Source organism: Rhinatrema bivittatum, chromosome 5, assembly GCF_901001135.1.
Source record: "Rhinatrema bivittatum chromosome 5, aRhiBiv1.1, whole genome shotgun sequence".
Taxonomy (NCBI): domain Eukaryota; kingdom Metazoa; phylum Chordata; class Amphibia; order Gymnophiona; family Rhinatrematidae; genus Rhinatrema; species Rhinatrema bivittatum.
The window spans coordinates 308,324,544-308,347,735 of NC_042619.1; the positions used below are offsets into that span (position 1 = coordinate 308,324,544).

Here is a 23,192-nt window from a genome sequence, read left to right on the forward strand (position 1 = left end):
GTGGTGCTTAGCAGGGGGCCTGGAGGCAGGCTTTTTTCTTGTAAGTATTCTAGGTAGAAGTGGGGAGCTTTGGGCTAGGAAGGCCTGTGACTTACATTTTATTTTGGAGGGTAGAAATCTTAAGCACTTCACTTTCAACTTTTTTTTTTTGGGGGGGGGGGGGAACTCTGGCCTCCAGCCCTATTTTTTTTTTTTTTAATAATTAATTTAACAGATTATATACACCATATAGCTGGGGAGAAGCAGGTGCTGGGTTGATCCTGGAAGTTACAAGCTCATGTACCCCCAAGGAGAAGAATTGCAGCTGAGCAGACTGAACGAGCTAATTTGATCTTCCTGGTCATTTAGTATGTTACTAATATATTTAAATTTCTTATAATTCTTATGCTCTCTTTTTAAAATAGGAGACACCTTTCATTATGGTTAACCCCCTCCCCCCCAAACATTTTTTTAGAAATAAAGATCAAAACAAGTTGCATTGTTCTATTGGACTTAACTTACTGTTAGTGACAAAAGTTTTTTTGAGAGCCAGACTTCCATCATCAGGCCAATACATACATAAGGGAGCTAAGCAGAAAGTTCCCTGAACAAACCAGAAAGTTTACAGGCTGCATTACAATAACGGTGGCCTGTTTCCAAAGCTGTGAAGAGTTGCAAAATAAAAAGGTTTGGGGAGGAGGGAGAGGGGGGAAATGTTAGCAAATGAATGAGAAAGCAGACAGGCTGAGAGTAGAGAGTTTACAGCTTCAGGAGGACGAGGCCTGGTAATGGGTGAAGAAACCAGTGTCCCTAGTGGGCAGACTGGATGGGCCATTTTCATCTTTACCTGCACTCATTTACTATGTTAAGTCCTTTTGTGTTTGATCATCTTAATTTCAAGGGTGGTTTTCAAGTTATTTTCCCCGCCCCCCCAATCCTGCTCTTTAGCTGTCCAAGCTGTATTCTCGCATTAGGAGGGCAGTAATGAAAAAACTTTTTAACCACAGAAATGGGGGATTTCATTATTGGCCACCACCCTCCATGCACATTCTACAATGCCCACACTCGGGTCGATGCAATATCTGTGCGTGTTAAAGGGGTACTCGTGATAAAGAGCACCGCTCCCTTAACCCATACCGATCCACCACTACCTGCAGTAAAGAGGAGGCGCTAGGGGAAACTGTGCGCCCTTAGTGCCTCCTCGGCAGCAGGCGCCTGGGAGAGGAGGCTGTCAGCCGGTTAGGAAGACGGGCGCTCAATCCCCTGGGTGTGGGGAGAAGGCGGGGGATGGCACGGGGCACACTGTTGCATAATCAAGACTACACTCTTTTGTTGTTGTTGAAAACATTACCCTCAGTAAAAGCAGGTGCAGTTCCCAGGTGTAATTTTGCTGGGGGCAACAACCAAGTCTGATAGTGCTGGCCAAGTCTCGTTATGTTAAACCCTTTTGGCTAGTTCTATGCAGGAATGATGGATGCTGGATTCCTCCCAGCAACGGAAGCAGCAGAAACACTGGCTAGAAGTCTTGAAAAAGAGGCCCATTTCTTGGTGGACTAGGGAGAGGCTGGAGATTAGCAAGGAAGTGGGTAACTCACAGTCACTACTAGGGCAGAAAACCCACCAGAGAAGAGTGGGAATTAAATCACAGGCTAGCAAACAGACCCAACTGGCATAAGAAAGGTGGCCACCCCAGATATCCTAGTCCATGACTTGCTTTGGCTCCACTGCATGGGTTCTGGGTCCCCTAAACTACCATTCCTGGTACGCAATGTGAGCCAACACCAGGACGGGACGAGGCTCTCCAGGTTGATGGCCCTCTGAGGGTCAGAGTTCCCCTGTCGCCACCTTCTCCCCAGCCTGGTTTGTACTATTTATGTTATAAGCTATTACAATTGAAAAGATGAGGAAGCTCCATTTCACTTCCCTGTACACACACACAAGCACAGAGCCCTTTGCATTTCAGTAAACAAAGCTGCTGCACCATTCAAAAGTAAAACATGATAAACCGGAAAATATCCTTTTTTTTTTTTTTTTTTTGAGGCTCAGTTTAGGACCTGACTATCGACCCACGGCACTCACCGCATTGCTGAAGGTGATCCCTTCCTGGCCAATCAGAGCCTTGGTCTTCCTCATGGGAGTCTAAACAAGAAAGAAGAGCAGAAGTCACTTAAATCTCCAGGGAAGAAATTTATTTATTTAGCGTTTTACCAATGTAAAAATTTACCGTGCCCTTCCACCACTCCTGCAAACAAATTAGAGGTTAGAGAGGGGAAGTGGGTACGGGAGTGCATAGGAAGTGCATTCCCCTCCAGATGAGCAAGTGCTGGAGGAATTTTTGCAAGTAATTTTTACTTTGCAAGTAAAAATACTCATTCACAATCAGATTTATATACAGGCCAATGCAATATGGGCGCGCTAAAAACAGGCGGTCATCTACCTCTCCCGGGCACGCGATGCAATAGGGAAATTAGCTGTGGCGTTAAAATGGAGGAGGTGCTAGGGGGAAACTGTGCGTCCCTAGTGCCTCCTCAGCAATGGGCACCTGGGAGAGGTGGCTGTAAGTGCGGGTTACGAAAAGAGATGCTCAATAGGAGCGTCCGTTTCTCCTGCTACCAGCACCATATGCATGGCCTGGACCGTGTATATAGTGCACCCTGCAAACTTTTTCTTCATGGTCAAGCCTTTTTTTTGGTCTCTGTGGTTCCTCCTCTTAGTATCAAGACTATACTTTGTAGGAGGAGCCACAGAGTTGTTTTTTTTTAAATGATCTCTTAAGTGTGAAATGTCTTAATGCCAGCCCAGGGGTGGCATTAAATTTTCCATGTTAAACAGGGCCCGCAGTCATTTTTTGCATTGAGGGTTAATGACTAATAGCCTCATCTACATGAACTTACATGTTATGAGCTCTATTATCTATGTGCTCAATTGGATGCGTGTTTTGGATGCACTAATCCTTTTATTGCATTGGGAGTTTGCTTAGCGTGTGCAAAACGCACGTCCAACACGTCCTAAGTGCCTGATAATGTATCGGCCTGATAGTATTTATATTTAGCTCATATCTTTTCATCAATAGCTCAAGAGGACACAGTCACCTGAAGCGCCAAAATCTGAGGGAAGGGATGGCAAAATCCCAGGAATCTCTAGGTGCTGCCTACCCACTTTAAAGGAAGGCACTGCACACAACACTAACCACAAACATCATTAAAACCTGCAGCCAGAGCTTCCTGTTTATTGATCTCATGCATCACAAGATCATGAGTCAGGATGTCATTGCGCATGAATTTTCCAAAAATGTTTGCAGTGGTGGCCACTGGGCTGCTGACAGAACTCATCCCACCTAGCAGCCAAAGACTGCGAGAGGTCTCCCCCACCCCAGGGCTGCTGGTAGTGCCCATGCGCTATTGAGAAGACAGCAGGAGGCCTGGAACTGCTGGCAGTAGGAAGGAGAGCTCTGTGCTGTCGCTGCTGCCCACAGGTAAGTCTGTTGAGCAGGAGGGGCACGAGACTGAAAGTTCATCTTCAACACCTAATACTCTTGTAATGACCTTTTCCCCCACCCACACCTGGACGCTGCCGTCACGGCCCACCTCCCCAAAATCTTTGCACAAGGTGGTGGCCCTGGGCAAGCCCCCCCCTCAGAGTCTGTTCCATTGAGCCAGAGCAGGAGTCTCTTACTTGCTTCCTGCTCAGCATCTAGCGTTGGGCCTGACAACGTAATATCACGATAGCTATCCGGTGCAGCACTGTCCAAACAACGCTACATGCTTAGCAGGATGCAGCAAGGGAGGAAGGGAGACCTGCGTTCAACTTGGGGTGGGGGACTTTGGGAGAAGGTTGAAGGGTGGACGTCTAGAACCACAATTTTTTTTTTTTATATATATTGGGTGGGGGTAGATCCAAAGGGAGGGCCCAGAACTTGACCACATTTTTCTTTTCAATCTATGAGCATCCAAAAACGACACCAACTGCTTAACCAAATACGATGTGATTTTTGTTTCAGATGCAAACCACCACGAGCGTCATGAGAAATATCTTTCCCTGTCGTTTTTCCCCTGAAAAACTAGAGTGGGGGGGGGGGGGGGGGAGGGGAAGAGAAAGATGAGGAAAGAAAATTCATCCAAATTTACAAAGTTCTCACATCTCCAGGATGACTCTGGGGATGGGCCCACAGAAACAGGGCCTGTCATTTCTAGGACTGGATGGCTTGAGAAAAAATATGCAGGAATGTGTTAACAGGCACCATTTCTAAATTATATACACTGCTCAACAGTACTACTGGAAAGAAAAAGGAGGTTCACATGCGGGCTTGGGAGTTAGCGCAAACATTAACAGAGGAGGGCTGGGGTTTGTGTTTCATGATGGCCCATCGCAGCTCCATATCCGCGCAAGTACAGGGAAAACAGCTACAAAATTCTACAGACGGTACAGGACTCCAGTTAGAAGACGACATCTTGTTTAACCTATCAGCCACTATTGCTGGAGGAAAGTAATGCGGGAGACTTCCCACATTTGGACCCATGTGGCAGGTTGGCTGCAAGAACTGCTGCACCTCCCTATAATGTTTACTCCTCTGGCAGTCTTATTGAATTTTCCCTTGGATATTGCATCCTCTCAGCAACTTGTGATTGTCTGTGCTACTATTCTCGCTACTACTCTCGCTACAGCAAAAGAATGGAAAGTTGTGAGGGCACCCCTCTTTCAAAACTGTAATTACCAGACTGAAGTGGATCTATTAAATGGGGAGAAAACACAGACCGCTTTAAGACATGATAAAAATGCAGAAATTTCAGGATACGTGGCAGTGCTTTTGGCCTTGGCTGGAAAAGCAACAATCGTAGTTGTCTAGGAATGGCTATGGGCTGAGAGCGGAGTTCTGCTTAGATAACCTTCGATGCCATACCAACCTTTTGCCTACTTCCGGGTAATAAGCTACACGAACTCCTCACAGATACCATTTAACACGTTTGCAGTCCTCTCAGGACAGAGCCTATTCGGTTGGACATCGTATTGCCAGTGGAGGGGGGGGGGGGGGGGGGCGGGAAGGGAGATACTATCTGAAACACCTCGGTGAGAGCGCAGTATAAATATTTGGCTTAGATACAGAAGTCTGTCATATATAATGTATCATATTAAATAAGATCTACATGATCTCGGGGTCTGGAGAGAACAGTATTGGTTGTTTAGCAATCAAGTCTCTCTTTTCCTGAATTTCTGTATCTATCCTATTTGGGTATGTTTGCTTGTTTGTATGATGCCTCATTGTGAATAAAAATACCAATTAAAAAAAAATATGCAGGAATATTTTCACAAAAAAAAAAAAAAAAAAAAGTTTAGCCTTTCCCTGGCACACTGGAGCAGTTCCTTCCAAGGTCAGAAAGAAACTGCAGTAGTTGAAACATTTTGTTGAATGGAGTCTGTTAAGGATTCTTATCTTGAACCTCTGGACTCCCTGAGCCTTGGCTCTCTCTTTAGACTAGCCACTCTTTATAATGAGTATTTCTCCTTTGGACAGAAACTCTTTTCTCTGGTGAAAGCAGTACTGGTATGGGCACAATTCCTAGCTTTCTGCCCATGTGTCCTCCCCTATCCATTAACAGGACAGGGACTGCAACCGATGGCTTTGTCAGCAGAGAAACCACAGCCCCTCCCCCCATTCCTCAGGAAGGTGAGAGCTGGAGGCACTGAGAAAGCAGCCCCATGGTGGAGATACACAGGGGTGCAGGAGGGCCACAGCGACAACCACCAACAGTGGCAAACAGGAGCTGTAGATGTATCCCAGTGGCCACAGGAAGTCACCTGTAGCACCAGAAGTAAATCTGCAGTGTCAGGAATTACTCCTGGGGGGGGGGGGGAAATTCTGCATTGTGCAGAATTCCCCAGGAGTACCAATATACCACTACTCAGTCATACAGTACCCGCCCGTAAATCTGTAACCATCCCAGCCAGAAATCAGCTGGAGGTCTATGGTAATTTTCAACAGGAAATACATTGGGAAGACTAAATGGGCCTTATGGTCGTCATCTATTGCATGTTTTTATATTTCATGGGAGGTGGTGCCACACCACCTGCTGCTTAAACTAAGCACATAATAATAATTGGCTAAAGCAGGCTGTATATGGCCAGGGAAGAATAGCCTGGGATGTTTGGAGCATCCCCTACTCGTGAGGTACATGAGGTGGCAGGGTTGGGAAGAAGCCTAGGAGCTAACGTCATCTTAAAATGTCCTAAAACAAAGCCCCAATACTACATGCTCTGCCGTGCCTTGAGACTGGCCAGAAAACTGCACAAAAACGTCAAGCTCACAGTTAACCTGGGATCAGTGGGCAGCTGCAATCTCTGCGCCATTTTCAACAGAACAGAACAGGGCTTCTGAAACCTGTCCTGGCGACTCCACGGCCAGTCAGATTTGCAGGATCTTCACAATGCACAATGAATGAAATCAGTTTGAATATGTTGTGCTTTTAATGCATGCATATTCATTGTGGATATCCTGAAAACCTGACTGGCTGTAAAATCATACCAGAACAGGTATAGGAAGACCTCAATAGAAAGTAACTTGTGGAAGTGAAATTGGTATTTGAAAAAGATGGGTGAAGACTGTACAACACAATGTCCAGTGAGTTTTTCAATAGGTGGCAAACAAATTGTGTCCTTTGACTGGAAAGATACCCAGTTCAGTATCTCCTTGGAGAGAAGGGACTCGACCTTATCTAATATGATGAACTGTCACCCCCAAATAAGATTGTATGCATCAAGGTGCACTGGTTTACAGAGTCGTAAGAGAAAAGGCGAGTTCTCAGTCATGCAGAGCGAAAAAGACGTTATCCCGCTGAGGCTCTGAAATCAGATTATAGAGGGCTGCAGCAGTATAGAGCAAGCTGCTGTCTGTTTAGGCGTAAACACTGCTGAGATTCATGGGCTATTGCACTCAGTTGTCCTTCCCAATTATTCAATATTGTAAAGCAGCTAACTGCTGTTTCATCATTGAATAGTCAGGTCCCAACAGACAGTCAACACTTTTGCTGATTATTTTGAGGCTAAGATTGAAACACTGCGTAAGAGTTTAATATGACTGTGGAAAGGGAGAACATATCTTACCCAGCTTGGTCAGAGCGGAATGCAGAGTGGCCTGTTTTTAGACTTCTTGCCTCTATTATAGGGGTCTGAAGTCTACCACCTCATTATTCTTCCTCCTTCAGCAACTCATTATTCTTCCTCCTTCAGCAACTCAAAAAAGGAACTGTTTCTCGGACAACCGCACTTTAATATAACTTGCCTAATATTACACACGATGTAATTTTGGTATATAATGCTTACCATGTAAGCACTTACGTTTCTGCTTATTTGCTCTGTTCTCCTGTTAGAAATTGTTTAACCTATCCTTTCCTCTAACTACCAAGTTCCACATTCCCTGTTATAATGTAATTTCCTGCTTCTATTGTTAACTGGTTTTTTCCCCCTAGTTCATTGTAAACCGGTACGATAAGACCTGGTCTTGAGCATCGGTATATTAAAGGAATTTAAATAAATAAAATAAATATTAGATTCCTGGCCCTTTATCCTGATAAAATGTTCCAAGGAGGCCTCTTATGAGGTTATTAGGGATACGGTTAACCGATCATTAGTAGAAGGCTGGGTACTTGTGAAGATTGCTCTGACCCAGCCAATTATCACCCCATCTCAAATTTCCCCACAGCAGCAAAGGCACTAGAAAAAGCTCTATTGACGCAATTGGATAAATATCTAATAGATCATGGCATAATGGACATTAATTTGGATTTTGTAGACATCATACAGAATTGTTAATGTTAAATAAGACTAATCAACCATAGTTATTTTATTTAGACATTTTGTATACTGTCGTTCCATGTGTAGATCACAATGGTTTAAAGTGACATTCATAGTTATAGATTCAGCAAACAAATGTCAAAGAATGGTTAGAGTTGGTATTCGTGGGCAGGTATTAAATCCATCTAGTAATATTTCTAGTCCATATGGAATTAAACTAGTACATAAGGCAATGAATATTTACAGACAAAATGGTAGTTTTCTCATCTTAACCTGTGGGTTTTGATTATCTTGCATACTCTCCTTTGATTTATTCTTCATGATACAATTGTTTTTGTCCTTATGTCTAATCTGATGTTTTTAAGTTAAATTGTATGCATTTTTTAAATTCACTTTTGGTTTCTTTGTTGAGTTTGAATAAGAGGTGGTCTGGGATATTAATGCAGCTTGATGTGTCTAAAGTTTGCAATATGATATTTTAAATTGAAAGGTTAGAAAATACAGGGGTGGTCCTGAAGTGATTTATATTGTCATCAAGTGTCAGGGCACACATCAGGTCCAGGTGGGAGAGGAGTACTCCATTTGGAAAAATTTAACATCAGGCATCCCTCCAGGCTCTGCAACTTGTCCCATCTGTCTCTGCATGCAACTTGGCAGGGAAAGAGTTCCACAAAAATGGGAACATACTGTATGAGAATGCTCTGGCCTTTGTCATCTGCAATCTAATTCTGAAGGGCTGGTACGCACAGTCGACCCTGGCCCAACGAGCAAAGGGGCCTAGGAAGCTCACACCATTCAAAACAGGTTTCTGATGGCACATGAAGAATTGGATTTTAATAATTTATGCGCCAAAACTAGCAAGCGGAATCTTAGCAGATATTTAACTGGTAACCAATGAAGGCTTTTAAGAACTGAGACAATATGATTAAATTTACATTGGCCAGTTAAAAAAAACTCATGCCGCGGCATGCTGAACTAATTGAAGTACCCTTAATTTATTTGGAAGGCCTACATAAAGGGCACTGCAATAATCCAACTGCGTCAGTACTAGTGACTGAAGCACTGCCCTGAACATGTCAGGAGGTAAATGCTTTAAAGGCTTCAGCAATTTTAACTTAGAGAAAGCAGACTGAGCTGTATGCCGTATCAGGATGAACAGTTAATTGGGAGTCCAATAGGACACCTGGCCTCCGAAGTTCGAACACTAAAGGTAACAAATATCCCTCTGCAGATATTGAGAACATATCAAGCGGATTTCTTCCAACCCAAAGCAACCTATATATATACTCCTGCAGTGACCCCAGCCTGCCAGTATTCTCTTCAAAAGCAACTGTGGATAGACTAGCAAAAAACTACTCAACCAGCCATAAACAGTGAACTCACATAAGATTCTAGGTACCCCAAGCTAAGGACTGGTTGAACATTTACCAGTAATCCCTTGGGACCCAGAGCCCCACAGGAGGACTGATACACTCATGCAGCAGCCGAGGGTGGGAAGTTGAGTTCATCTGTCTATACTAAGGAAAACGAAATTCAGGGAAGTAATTTCTTCATTTCCCAGTATGTAGACAGATTACTCAGGACCAGTGGAATGTACCAAAGCTACTCCCCAGCAGGGTGGGAGGCTGCCCATGGTCCAGTCATCACTGCACATGCAAAGGCCGCATCCTCCAGGGCCTACACATCCAGACGATAAAACCTGGAAAAAGAATGTAAGGAGGACCACAGCGCAGCTCGGCAGATATCGAGGGGAGACAGACTAACCTCTGCCCATGACATTGCCTGAGCCCTAGTGGACAGAGCCCTAACGGCTTTCCAGCATCCACATACACTGCCGTGACCACTTCCTTAATCAAAGGAGCTATGGTAGCCCACAAAGCTGGAGTGCCCTGCTTACTCCCGCCATGAAAACAAACAGATCTCCAGTTACCAGACAAGACACTGATCATCCAAACAAGAGGCGAAACTCCTCCACATCCCTGACCTTACCCAGGAGATGTACCAATTCAAATGAAAGTCAAAGACTACCTTGGGCAAGAAGGATGAAACAGTACGCAGCTGCAACACCTCTGGAGTCACCTGAAGGAATGGCTCCCAGCAAGACAAGGCCTGCAGCTCAGAAATCAGACTCACGCAAGATAGCCATCAGGAACAGAGTCTTCAAGGTCAACAACCGTAAGGAAAGGCTACACAGTGGTCATAATGTAGGGCTCAAAGAGTCCAGCACCTAATAAGACTCCACAATGGAACCGGCAACCTCAAGAGAGGCTTAAGATGCTTCACTCCCTTCAAAAAAAAAAAAATGAGCCACATCAGGATAAGATGAAGAAACACCATTCACCGGGCCTCCAAAACAAGAGCCACAACCTGTACCTTCAAGGAATTAAGGACCAAGCCTTTATTCAATCCATCCTGCAAAAAATCCAAAATGAAAGGGATCTTAACTGAATGAGGAAGAACACCCCACTCCTCACAGCAGGCCTCAAACTCTCCAAACCCACATGTAAGCCAAGGAAGTGGATAACTTGCAAGTGCGTAAAGTGGCAATCACAGCAGAGGAGAGTCCTCTCAAGGGCAAAATTGTAAGAGAACAGAGTCGGATCTTTGTGAAGAAATGGTCCCTGCTGTAGCAGATTCATGTGTGGCGGAAGACAAAGGGGGGCCTCCACCAGAAGTAGTCACAAATTTGTATACAATGGACACCTGGGCCAGTCCAGCGTCACCAGGAGTACTAGCCCCATGGTGCCTTCAACCTTGCAAATTATCCTGCCCAGCAAGGGCCCCAGAGAAAAGGCATAAAGCAATCTGTCTTCTGGCCAGACCTGTACGAGTGCATCTATTCCCAGGGACCACGGATCTCTCAAGAGACTGTAGAATCAAGGAGCCTTCACATTTCGAGAAGCCACCAGTAGGTCTAGGAAGGGAAGGCCCCAGCGATCCACAATCAGCTGAAACGCCTCGGCTGACAACACCTACTCTCCTGGGTCCACATTCTCCCTGCTGAGAAAGTCTGCTCTTACGTTGTCTTTTCCTGCAATGTGAGGCTGAGAATCTGCAGATGACCTTCCGCCCATTCCATCAGCTGGTCTATTTCCTGCTACACTTGCTGGCTCTTGGTTCCTCCCTGGCGAACGATATAGGCCACAGACGTCACGTTGTCAGATATTACACGAACCACTTGATTCCACAGCCTGTGGCTGAACGGCAAGCATGCCAGCCATACCGCCCAGGCCTCCAGGCGATTGATGTTCCACAGGGACTCTTCGGTATTCCAGCACCCCCTGGGCTGTTAACTCCAGACAGTTAACCCCCCAACCATGGAGACTTGCAGTCATGGGTACCAACCAGGCCAGAGATAACAAGGGAACTCCCTTTCTCAGATGATCCTCCTGCAACCACTGGAGATAGGACCAGATTTCCATTGGCAAATGGAGCTGAATCACATAATCCTGAGACTGTGGTTCCAACGAGATAGAAAGCACTGAAGATGCATATGTGCCCTTGCCCATGGCACCACTTCCAAGGTAGCTGCCATCAAGCAGAGTACCTGTAGGTAGGACCACACCATTGGGCGTATGGTGTTCCATCAACTGACGCACCTGAGACATCAATCTCTAGCTCCGAACTTCTGGTAGGAAACCTCTGTCCTGTCTCGTGTCGAACCGGACTCCCAGATATTCCAGTGACTGGGATGGTTGAAGATTGCTCTTGGTCAGGTTCACCACCCAACCGAGCTCTTGCAATAAGGAGATCACCTTGTGTCACCAGGTGACTTCCTGAGACTTGGCTCAAATCAGCCAGTCGTTCAAACAGGTGCACCAGGATTCCTTCTTTTTGCAAGGCCACCGCTACCACCACCATAATCTTGGAAAATATTCTGGAAGCAGTGGATAGAATGAAAGGCAGCGCTTGAAGCTGATAATGGTGCCCCAATACCACAAAGTGTAGAAAACATTTGTGTTCCAATCAGATGGTAATATGAAGGTAAACCTCCGACAGATCCAAGAGGTCAGAAATTCCCCCGACTGCACCGCCATTATCACAGAAAATGAGTTACCTTCAAGTAACTGTTGACCCTCTTGAGATCCAGGACGGGACGAAAGGAGCCCTCCTTGGCACAACAAAATAAATGGAATATCGCCCCATACTTTGAGACATGGGCACCAGAACCACAGCCCTCAGTCTGAGGAGCCTTTGAAGCATAAACTCCACTGCCTGTTTCTTCTGCAGGGAGTAGAAAGGGGACACCATGAACACATCCCAGGAATACCGTGAAATTCCAGTGCATACACTTCGTGTATCACCTCCAGGATCCACTGGTCCGACGTGATCTTGACCCACCTCCGATAAGAGATGTCCCCTTATCGTTCTAGAAGGTAGGTCGGCAAACCTTCATTGGGAAGCTCGGGAATGTCCCACCACCCCAGCCTGCTCCTCTCTTGGGCTGTCTGGTATGAAAGGACTGAGACCTACCGAAAGGCCAACCCTCTGTGGGGACAAAAATGCCTGAAACCCCAGAAACAACCTCTCATACCAAAGGGGTGCTGTTACTGTTTCTTATCCTCTGGCAACAGAGGTACCGGAGACTCGTCCCACTTACTGGCCAGTTTCTCCAACTCGCTCCCAAAAGGTAAGATTGGCTTTGGAAGCTGTGTCAGCTGACCAATTTCACAACCAGAGTTGACATCTAGCTGCTATCACTGAAGTCACTTCTTTGGCCGAGGTCCGGACCAAATCACTGCCCACATCTGCTAAAAAGCAGCCGCAGGCTCCATAACCGCTCTGGAATGCCCCCCAGACTCAACCTCCTGAGAGAGAAGCAGACAAGATCACACCACTAATGTGCAACAGGAGGCAATTTTTAAATTCATTGCCACTGCCTCAAAGAATAGCCTCAATACTTCTATCATACACATCCTTCAAGGCTGCTCCTCCCTCCATGCATGGGGATAGTTGTCTGCTTAGACCCGGCACATACCAGAACATCCACTTTGGGAAAACGCAAATGCTCTCTCACAGCTGGATCCAGGGGGTACAGGCCTTCCAATGTCCAACCCCCTCTTCAAAATTTGCCTCTGGGGCATCCCATTCCAGATCAATCAATTCCTGAATGGCATCCATCATCGGGAAGACACAAGTGGCTTTACTTGAAACCAAAATGAGATTCTTCCTTGGCTCTGACAAGGCACCTGAACCAGGGACACTCAACTATTTCAAGGTCTGGGAAATCAGGGCCAGCAGTTCGTCTCTATGAAAGAACTGCAACATGGTTTGATACTGTTCCAGCCCTGGAGGAATTTCCACATCTTCCAGGGAATCAGGATCATCTGGATTCTGGTCAGGAACACCTATAGGGAGCAGAGGTGAGCCCCGGTGCTTAAGCATAGGACTGGAAGAGGGAGGAGCCACTGGCTGAGGGTCTGATCAGACAGAAATGGGGGAAGCAGAGGACTGAGCCTGAAGGCAGGCCTGTAAGCCTTGGATTCCACCCAAGAAAAAGCATCCGGGTCCAGGCCAAGCTCAGAAGGAACTGGTCCCACAGAACTGCCCTCACCAGCACAGGAGCCCGTCAAGGGAGAACCAAGATCTGGCATCCCCCCCAGTCAAGGCTGTGACCAATCCGTCATCAGAATGGGAAGAGCCAGGCTTAGCAAAATCAGAGGAAGACAACTCTCCCTGAACGTCTGAGCAGTGCTGACACAGGTTAGAAACCAGGTCAGGCTGAGAAGCCCTAATATGACAGGCAACACAAATAGAAGTCACTTAGGCTTCTAGCTTACCGGCGCCTTTTGCTGTGGTAAACTTGTGTCGGAATGGCTCACGCTCAAAAAAATGAAGTGTGCCCGAAAAAAAATAAGCGCCTAGAGGAAAGCGCAGCAAGGCGCACACACAACCTGTGCACCAAATTAAGCAAGTAAAAAAGTTTGTGCGCGTAAAAAGCCTGCCCAACACGTGCACAGAGCTGACAGCCTATAGACGGCAGAACATGCACAAGAGTGCATGAAAATGCCACCGTGGCGTGCAAGAAAAAACCCTAAATATGGGGCCTAGTCCATGGGGGGGGGGGGGGCCACTCAATCCACCAGGCTGCCCAGTTCCCAAACAGGAGCGGGAATGAAAGTTGGTACAGTGTGCTAAACACAAACCAAAAGGAAGTCATGAAACCCCTCTGTCTCGGATTCAGGGTAAAAAAAATTTTTTTTTAAACCTTACCTGAGCTTGGCTGAATACAGAGGGTCTAACTGCGGGGAGAGAGGGCGTCTGCTGTCACCACCGCGCTCTGCCTCCTGCACCTGCTGCTTTTCAGCTGAACTAGCAGCTAAGTCCACGCCAGGAAACCAAACTTCCGGACCAAGGCACACCTCTGAGGGACCACAGAAATCGCCTCAGGAATTCTCAACTGGGGGAGGGACCTTTAGGTATCAGAGGAGAGCGAGGCTCTCTTTTCCTGAATTTAGAATTTCAAATTTCTCCTTCCAAAAAGCTTGAAGCAATCCTCATAGGGAGATTACTTTTTAGAAAATTTTATTCCACTAACTTATACATCATTTCAAATAAGCATTTCAAACAAATATCTCACATTCACCATCTGCTGGAGACTGAGAATACTGGCAGGCTGGGGTCACTGCAGGGTTATATATACTGTGACGTGAGCTTGCTCTGTCTCCATCTGCTGGCAGGGGAGCATAAGTCCACTGATCCTGAGTCCATCTGTCTAACGCTAGGAACTAAAGATTTTAAATAAAATAAATACATAATTTATTAGGGTAGTTGTGATTAAACTAGCCATTAGGTCCCCTCTAGCTAGTCTGGTTTTCAGGCTATCACTAATGAACATGCATAAGATAAAGCTGCATACACTGGAAACAGTACACGCAAACCTCTTTCATGCATATTCATTAGGGATCACCTGAAAGGCAAACTTTCTAGAGAGGACCTCAAAGGCCAGTCTGATAGCCACTGAATTAGAAAGCATCAGGCTGGGAATCCTGACTTTGGAATGACTCTTAGCGGGTCACTTTCTCTCGTCGTGCCTCAGTCACTGACTGTGCCCAAACCCCAGAATTGCATTGGCTCTCTAGCACTACAGACCAAGAGTGGGAATCTCCTAAGATGCCCCTGCCTAGAATCATTCTGCCCACAAACCTAAACTCCAGTCCTCTTTACCCCTCCTCTCTCCCTGGCCCATGGCAGCAATGCAAAGAAGTTAGTATAGGGCCTGTGAACAGAGACAGGCTCACAGAACCTATAGTGACCTGTCCCCCCCCCCTCAGAAAGGGCTTCCTGGTACTATGGAAACCTGTGCATGTCTGTGGGTGTGGGTGTGTGGTGGGGGCGGGGGGAGGGGGTGGATCTGTGAAGGCATTTGACCATTCCACCCCTATGAGAGAGACTCCTCAGGAAATTACAAAGTCATGGGACAGGAGGCAGTGTCCTGTTGTGGACTGGCGACTGGTTAAAAGGCTGAAAACAGAGGATAGGTCAGTTTTCCAAATGGAGAAAGGTCATTAGTGGAGTAGCACAGGGATCAGTATTAGGACCTATGCTGTTTACATTCATAAAGGAAGAGGGAATGACGAGTGAGGTGATCAAATTCGCAGAAAACAAAACTATTCAAAGCTGTTAAAACGGCAGCAGAGTGTAAGGAACTGCAGAAGGACCTTGTGAGATTAGGAGCCTGAACAACTGAAAGGCAGATGAAGTTTAATACGGATAAATGCAAAGTGATCCACATAGGGGGAAAAAAAATCTCAAGTACAGGTACATGATGTTGGATTCTGTAAACTGATCTTGGGAGTAATTGATTGGGAGGCACCAATCGGGAAAAGGACCTTAGTCCATGTGAATAATACACTGAAATCCTCTGCTCAGTGCGCAGCAGCAGTCAAAAATGCAAATAGAATGTTAGGAATGGAGAATAAACAGAAGATGTCATATTGCCTCTGTATCGAGCCATGGGGTGTAGTATTGTGTGCAGTTCTGGCCGCCCCATCTCAAGAAACGACATCGTGGAACTGGAAAAGGTACAGAGGAGAGTGACAATGATAAAGGGGATGGAACATCTCTCTTATGATGGAGAGGAGTTGCAGGCTAGGACTCTTCAGCTTAGAAAAGAGACAGCTCAGAGGGATATGATAGAAGTTTATAAAATCATGAGTGGGGTGGAATGGGTAATAAGAGACATTATTTACCATTTCATGTAATACTAATACAAGGGGACACTCCATGAAACTAGTGATCAGCTAAATCAAGACAGATCGTGGGAAGTGCTTTTTCACTCAAAAGGACAATCCAGCTGTGGAATCTGCTGTCAGAGGATGTGATCAAGGTGACTGGCATAGCAGGGGTTGAAAGGTTTGGGCAAATTCCTGAAGGAAAAGTTCATAACCCATTATTAGCCAGGTAGTTTAAAGAAAGCTATTTCTATCCCTGGGAGTGAGTAAAAGGAAATATCTACTTTATGGGATCTGCCAGGTACTTGTAACCTGGATTGGCTTCAGTTATGGACGGTACATGCTGAGCTCAATGGACCTTGTTCTGATCCAGCATGATAATTTTTATGTTAGCGTGCATCTGCTCACAGGCTCCATACTAACTTAATTTCATTGCTGCCACAAGCCAGGGGCGAGGAAGACAGAGGAAAGCAGATCTGGTGCTTCTATTAGGCAAACTAGGTGTACTCTTGGGGGAATTCTACACAAAAAACACTTTAAATTCTGCAAACTTTATACTGGTCAAAATAATTTATAATGACAGTCTAAGTAGTTACATTTCAAATTAATACAGAAAAAAGTTAGAGATGCAGAATTTTAAATATTTTGAGCAGAATTTCCCTAGAAATTCACTGTAAGAGTGTCCCTTCCATTCTCCCTACTCCCCTGGCCACTTTGCCCTCTCAGGCCCCAACTCCTCCACCTGCCAGTATCTCTCCCCTCCACCTCTAGGCTCAACCCCTTCCACTCTATTGCCAGTCCCAGAGTTTGACCCCATTCTCAATACTGCCCCTCACACAGGCTCCCTCTCTCTAATACACATACACCCACCCTCATACAGGGTCCCTCTCTCTCTTGCATACACATAGAAACATAGAAATGACGGCAAACACCCACACAAGCTCCCTTTCCCTCTCACATACATCCTCACACAGGCTACCTGTGTCTCTCTCTCACGCACCCCTTCACACAGGCTCTCTCTCACACATACACAATCCCTTCACACAGGCTAGCACCCTCACATACACACGAGCTCCCTCTCTCTCACACATACACACTCCTTCACAATCTCATTTAGACTACCTCTCTCAAACCCACACTCAAGCATCCCTCCCACCCTCTCCCCCTCCCCTCATATAGGCTCCCTCTCTGAAATCCCATTCAAGCATCCCCACTTACCTCCCATACTCCCTTCCCCCACACCCCCTCCCCTCATATAGGCTCCCTCTCCAAAACCCACACTCAAGCATCCCCCCACTCCCATGCTCTCTCTCACATCCTCCTCTCTGACACCCATTCTCACACCGGGGCCTTTATCTTCGCCGCAAGTGGAGCGCATCCCGCGGCACACACGGGCCTTTGTCTTTGCGCGCTCTGTTCTCAGGATGCCGGGGGTCTCCTCTGCTGAATTCTGCGCAATTCCCAAGGACTGTAGGTAGCAGCCTAGAGAAGCGATTCTCAACTGGTGTGTTGAGACACACCAGTGGGTCCCCAAGCACACGCAGGTGTGTTGTCATACTTCCCAATCCCTCACTGGCCCAGCTGCTCCCCCTGCCTCCGAGAAATGGGAACTCTTCCTCCACCCGGGCTTAAAATGCTGTAATCCCAGGCGGACTGCAGCTGGAGAGCTGGCCTCAGCGGCACCAGCATGGTCTCTTCTTCCTGCCCCTCCCCGCCGTCTAGAAGAGTAAGCGGTGTGCAGAGACCGCATGCATGGGAAGGAGAGACCATTTTAAGTAAAGTGCGTGCAGCATTGGCCCGGAGCAAAAAGAGGAGCAACGTCAGCCCCCGCGGCCGACTGGACTCCTTTCTTGAGGCCCCGAGGGCTAGAAGAGGACGAGGCTGCTGCCGCCACTAGTTCGGTGGGGATAGAGTCAGTGAGTGAAAGAGTGTGTGTGTGTGCGCGCAAGACAGCATGTATGTAAGTATGCTACAGAGCCTGTGTGCGATTGAGACAGCATGTATGCAAGTGTGTGACAAGAGAGGAGAAAGTTGAAAGCACCCTCCCCCCATCCTAATTCACAATCTCAGAGCACCTAGATATCGAATGTTCCCAAGTATGGAGAGCAGAGCATTTTTTATCCTTATTATTTTTAATTATTGGGTCTTTGTCTCTGCTGTTTTGAAATATTTTATTGGTGTCTGGAAATTTTTGGTATGAGTTTTTAATTATTGGATATTCCATTCATCAGCTGTTTTGAAATAATCTGTTCATTTTGTTAGTATGGTTTTACTGCTATGATTTTATATTTCTTGATTTGTTTTGAGGACTGGTGATGTTTCTCTTTTTCCTTTGCTGCACTGCATACAGTCTTCTCCGGCTTGTTGCAGTTTCCAGTTCAGTTTGTGTCTGCATGTTTCTAATTGTGCTTTATGCTAGTGCTGCTACCAGCAGATATGTTCAGGAAGGGACTGCATGGCCGAAGGCTTGCCTAGGGCACCAAATACTCTTGCAACAGTCCTAGAGGAGAAGGGAAAAACACAGCACCATCTGGATCCCTGCCAGCACACTTCAAGCTTTGAGCCAGTGCTAGAAATGGGTTTGGCATACATAGGAGCTTTTGAGTTGGGGTCAGCCTGATATTGCTGTTGATTGGCAGGGTCTGGGTGTGGATGGGTATATGGGGTGTGGCAGGGAGCATGTGTATCAGCTTTCTTCCATTTCCTCACTGTCAACACCCCCTCCATTCCTCCCTAGGAATGACCTCAGCATTCTTCCCCTTCACCCGTCTCTGACCCCTCTCACAGCTCCCTGACTTCATATCCAGGAAGCCTCCTTCCTCCTCTGCCCTTAGCAGAGTCCCAAGTCTCGGAACCGCAGACATATGCAGGCAAGCTGTGTCTGCTCCAGCTTCTCCCTACATGCTGAGGATTGTTACAGAAGGGGAGATGGGGGCGAAGCTGACACAGAAGAAATCAATTTTTCTGCTCTCCCTTTTCCCTCCTGTTTCTCCTCACATACTACCTGCAGTGTCTGCTCCAGCCTCATCCCCTCCCCTTCTTGGTGAAGCAGGAAAAGAGGGTAAAATTGGAGTGAACAATTGCCTTACTTCCTTCTCAGTTTCTTCCCCTGTTCTCTTCAGGCTGCCTGAAGGGGAGGGGCTGGAACCCTAAAAAGTGAATTTCCAGGTATGGGAATCAGTGCCTCAAAACAGATACCATCATATAAATAAAAATGCATATTTTGTGTGTGGAAGACATGTATTTTGTACACAAAGCAATATAGAAAACATGGTTTATGCATACACAAAAGGATACTGTTTGCACAAAAAGCAATTTATGTGCCCACAAAGATGGATTCAGTACAGCACACAGTTTAACCCTCAACTGTGCACATATTTTTTGTGCCAAACTATTTCTGATGCAGCAAGGAGTTTTGTACACGCACACACTGTGTGCAAAGCAAAAAAGTGTATTACAAAATTCATGCCTTTGAAATTCCTAGCTAATGATGGATAGGCCGGTGCAGTAATCTATGGTGGATTTCAGTGCACAGTTTTAATGCTCAGATTACATTTCTTTAAAACTCTAAATACAAATACACTGGGAGTTTAAAAAAAGCAAGTAGATTGTAAAATGTGTGTTTGGCACAGGCTGAATGCACTTTTTGACTCAGAAAAGCAGATAAGGTGTCCCCGACAGGCCAATGCAGTCCCATGAACCACCACCACCACTTATCTGGATAAATCCATATTATCCAGCTATAAGCCAAATAAATACCAACTTTTTTTTTTAAACACATACACACACTTCTTTTTATTGTGTTTTAAGTACCATTGCAGTAATATTGGAAGTTTAACTCCATCTCTGACCCAAGAATTAAGTTTCCAATGCCAAGACAGACTGCATTTGGTCAGTGCATCTCTCTGCATCCAGGAGTATTATTATTATTTTATTATTTAACAGCTTTTAATATACCGGTGTTCGTGCAAGCACATCACGCCGGTTTACAATAAACTTGAGAAAGGAGGAAATTACAAAAAACAGGGAGTGGGGGAGTGGAGCAGGAGCGAAAAGAGGGGGGGGGGGAAGAGGGGGGAGAGAGGTAAAGGAGGAAAGACAGCAGCTGAGAAAGGTACAAGGAACGTATCAGTATTTACAGGATAGGTTGCTTAATGAGGTTAGAACAAGGTTGATTTTTTACAGCGGTTAATGAGGAATAAATAGATTATATAATGATATATATTAAAGCTTAATTACAGCAGTTATGGTGGATTATATTGATAACTTATTAAACAATTAAACACATATATATAAAGTATTAGCTTATTTACAGCAGTTACAGCAGGTAATAACGGAGTCTTGATTTCGACATATAGGTTGTAAGTTTTAACTGGGTTACAGTGGAGCACGGTGGGAGGGTGGCGGGGGTATAGGGAAAGGGTAAGGGGAGGGAGGGTGGGGGTATGGGTGGGTTGACGGGTGAGGCTAGGGTGGATTCAGGGTGGTGAGGCAGGGGAGAGACAGGGGGGAGCGATTGGGGGGGTTTCAGGGGGGTAGACTATAGGGGGCCGGGGCAGATTTAGGGGGGTGGACTACGAGGGGCTGGAGCAGTGGTAAGCCTGTCGGAAGAGCCAGGTCTTAATGCCTTTTTTGAAGATGGTTAGGGAGGGTTCAAGACGGAGGTATGTGGGGAGGGAATTCCAGAGGGCGGGGCCTGCGATGGTAAAGGCTCTTTCTCTGGTGGTGGATAGGCGGGCAGTTTTGAGGGGGGGGAGTGTGGAGGGTGCCTGTGGAGGTGGATCTAGTCTGGCGGGTGGAGAGGTGGAAGTGGGGCATTTCTTTAAGCCAGGGGGAGTTGTTATTGTAGAGGGTGTTGTGAAGAATACTGCTTAATGCTTAATGATCTCATTTACATGGTGTTTTCCATACCAGATTTCTAAGCATTACTCCCACTTAGGAATGCACACTTTCTGCACACAAAAATCCTTGCTGCATCTACAGTAAGTCCTGTACATAGAAAATGTGCTTTGAGGTGCAGGATTCTGTATTGGCCTGGGGATTAGCTATTATCCCTAGTGCAGAGAGATGTTCTGATTTATCTTATGTTTTCTTAGCACTGGAAACTTAACTCCTAGTCTGAGGTGGAGTAAAGTTTCCAAGGCTAATGTTAGTCTATGAGCAGAAGCTGGAGTTCCAGTTATGCGCATAAATCATGCTTTTGCTGTGAGCCAAGCCTCTCTTTTGCATTTTCTGGTTTGTGTGCATTTTTTAAGACTCCTGATACATTAGCATATCATTAGTTTACTGCATCTGGAGTTAAAAGCAAGTTAGCATGTGTTAACCTGTTCACTGGATTTCAGTGCACAGTTTTAGTGCTCAGCTTTTTGCATCTGAGGCAACTACCTGCCTTGCCTGTGGGACAGTGAGTTCATCACCTTATCTCACTGGGTATCAGTCCCCAACTGTGTGTTACCCTGACCACTTCCCTTTATTCCCGTGTCAATTCTAATCCCAGCTCTGCCAGTGGTTCAATGTATAGTTATTAAACAAAGTTACCAATTGCAACTAGGTTAAAAAAAAAACCTAACACACTGATGCATCAACAGAAGGAAGGCATATATAAAAGCAACATGTAGGAGAGATCCCCTGGCCTAATAGGGTTTGTAATTCAAATAAAAAGAAAGTGAAAGTGAGATATAAGAGAGAGGAGCAGAGGGAAAATTGGCTCTTTAGCTGACCAGTTTTTAGGTTGTCAATGTCATACAAATTCTGAAAAATGCTTTATAGACCTGCATCCCAGAAGTGGCTGCACTTCAGTTTCTAAGCTGTCGGGGCAAAGGGTGCTGGAGTCTTTTCGTATGCAAGGTGCTATACAATTTAAAGTTACAGTGCGTGACCTTCAGTTTTATAGAAACCGAACACAATAAGAAGAGAACGCGACGACTTTAAAGAAACTCTTGAATCACTCACCATGCCCCCAATGGCGATGTCCTGGTCATCGGTCAGGATCAGTACCATGTTTTTCGCGCCTTGCACAGGGTGTATCAGGTGGCAGGCAGCGATCACCAGCAGCAGCATGGTGGCAGAGCTCTGACTCCCGAACGCTGCCATATAAACTTTAGGCGTCCACGCTCTTCGGGTACTACTTTAACCCCCTCCTTTTCTGCCCCACTGTTGTCCGGAAACTCACTAGCCAGCCAACTTCGCTTGGCTAAAGAGCCTTTACAAACCCCGGAAATGAGCCCTTGCCCACATTGCAACTCTGCAAGTCATATGATGAGCAGCCCGAAGAGGGTTAGCTCATCTCCACCTGACCGAATCCACTTCTCGGAGCCTTTTGCCTAGTAATATACAAATAATAAATTATTCATTAGCAAGCTCTACCCCCGTACTACAGCCGGGTCAGCGCTCAGAGTCACCGCATTAACTTTAGAACTCCTCCAACTGCAATTGTAGCCCTTTAAAGAGAAGGGGGCGGGGCTCATTACGTATTAATCACATGCGCATATTTTAGCGGTGAGCTGAAAATCTCTTGCCCCGAAGTGGGCGTGATTTTTGTCGGGAGCCAATCAGCAAATACCGTGGGCGGACTTGCTCAGACCACGCCTCTGTTGCCCCATTGCTGTTAAAGGGAGCGTGCCTTCGGAGCCTGTATTTTGCTGGCAGAGGTAGGCGGTTGTTTCGTTTTTTTTTTGTGTGTGATTTGTAGTGCCCTTTTTTTTTTTGGTGCTGTATTTTACTCTCGATTGTGTTTCATCCGGTTGCCCTTTTTTGTGCTCTATCCCATGGGTTAGGTTTTGCTATCCACTCCCCCGCCCCTTCCACTTGTTTCTTTATTTTTTTGCCAATGACTTTTAGTCTCGAGTTAGGCTAGGACCGACAGCTGCGTCCGAGTCGCGGCTGTAGAGGAAGTAAGGTGCGTGTTTAGGAACAGTCCCCCTGAGCTTCCTCAAAAAGTGATTAGTGTGCTTTATAACGGGGGTGGCCAACTCCAGCCCTCAAGAGCCACAAACAGGCCCGGTTTTCCGGATACCTGCAATGAGTATGCATGAGATAGATTTGCATACAATGGAGGCAGTGCGTGCAAATCTTATCTCACGCATATTCATTTAGGATCTTTTGAGAACCAGGACCGTTTGTGGTTCTTGAGGCCTGAAGTTGACCACCGAGGCGCTGTAACCAGAGCTGTACAGGGGGACGAGTTCAGGTGCTGCTTTAGGGCAGAGCTGATTGTGCAAGGTCCCGTCTCTCATTTAGTTCCTGGCTGTA

General features: G+C 46.1%; 1 protein-coding gene across 2 annotated transcripts in view; it reads right to left on the reverse strand.

The window, feature by feature from the left end:
• The window catches only part of GNS (glucosamine (N-acetyl)-6-sulfatase), a 49,492-nt gene extending 27,102 nt beyond the window's left edge, over positions 1–22,390 (reverse strand). The window contains exons 1-2 of one of the 2 annotated variants that reach the window (XM_029604283.1): positions 21,894–22,390; positions 2,059–2,118 (exon numbers count right to left, since the gene is read on the reverse strand). In XM_029604283.1, coding sequence (XP_029460143.1) covers positions 2,059–2,118; positions 21,894–22,034 — 201 coding nt within the window. In that variant the 5' untranslated portion in view covers positions 22,035–22,390. The remainder of the gene's footprint in view (positions 1–2,058; positions 2,119–21,893) is intronic. The other variant, XM_029604286.1, reaches the window with a different exon arrangement.
• Positions 22,391–23,192: the final 802 nt, after the last annotated feature.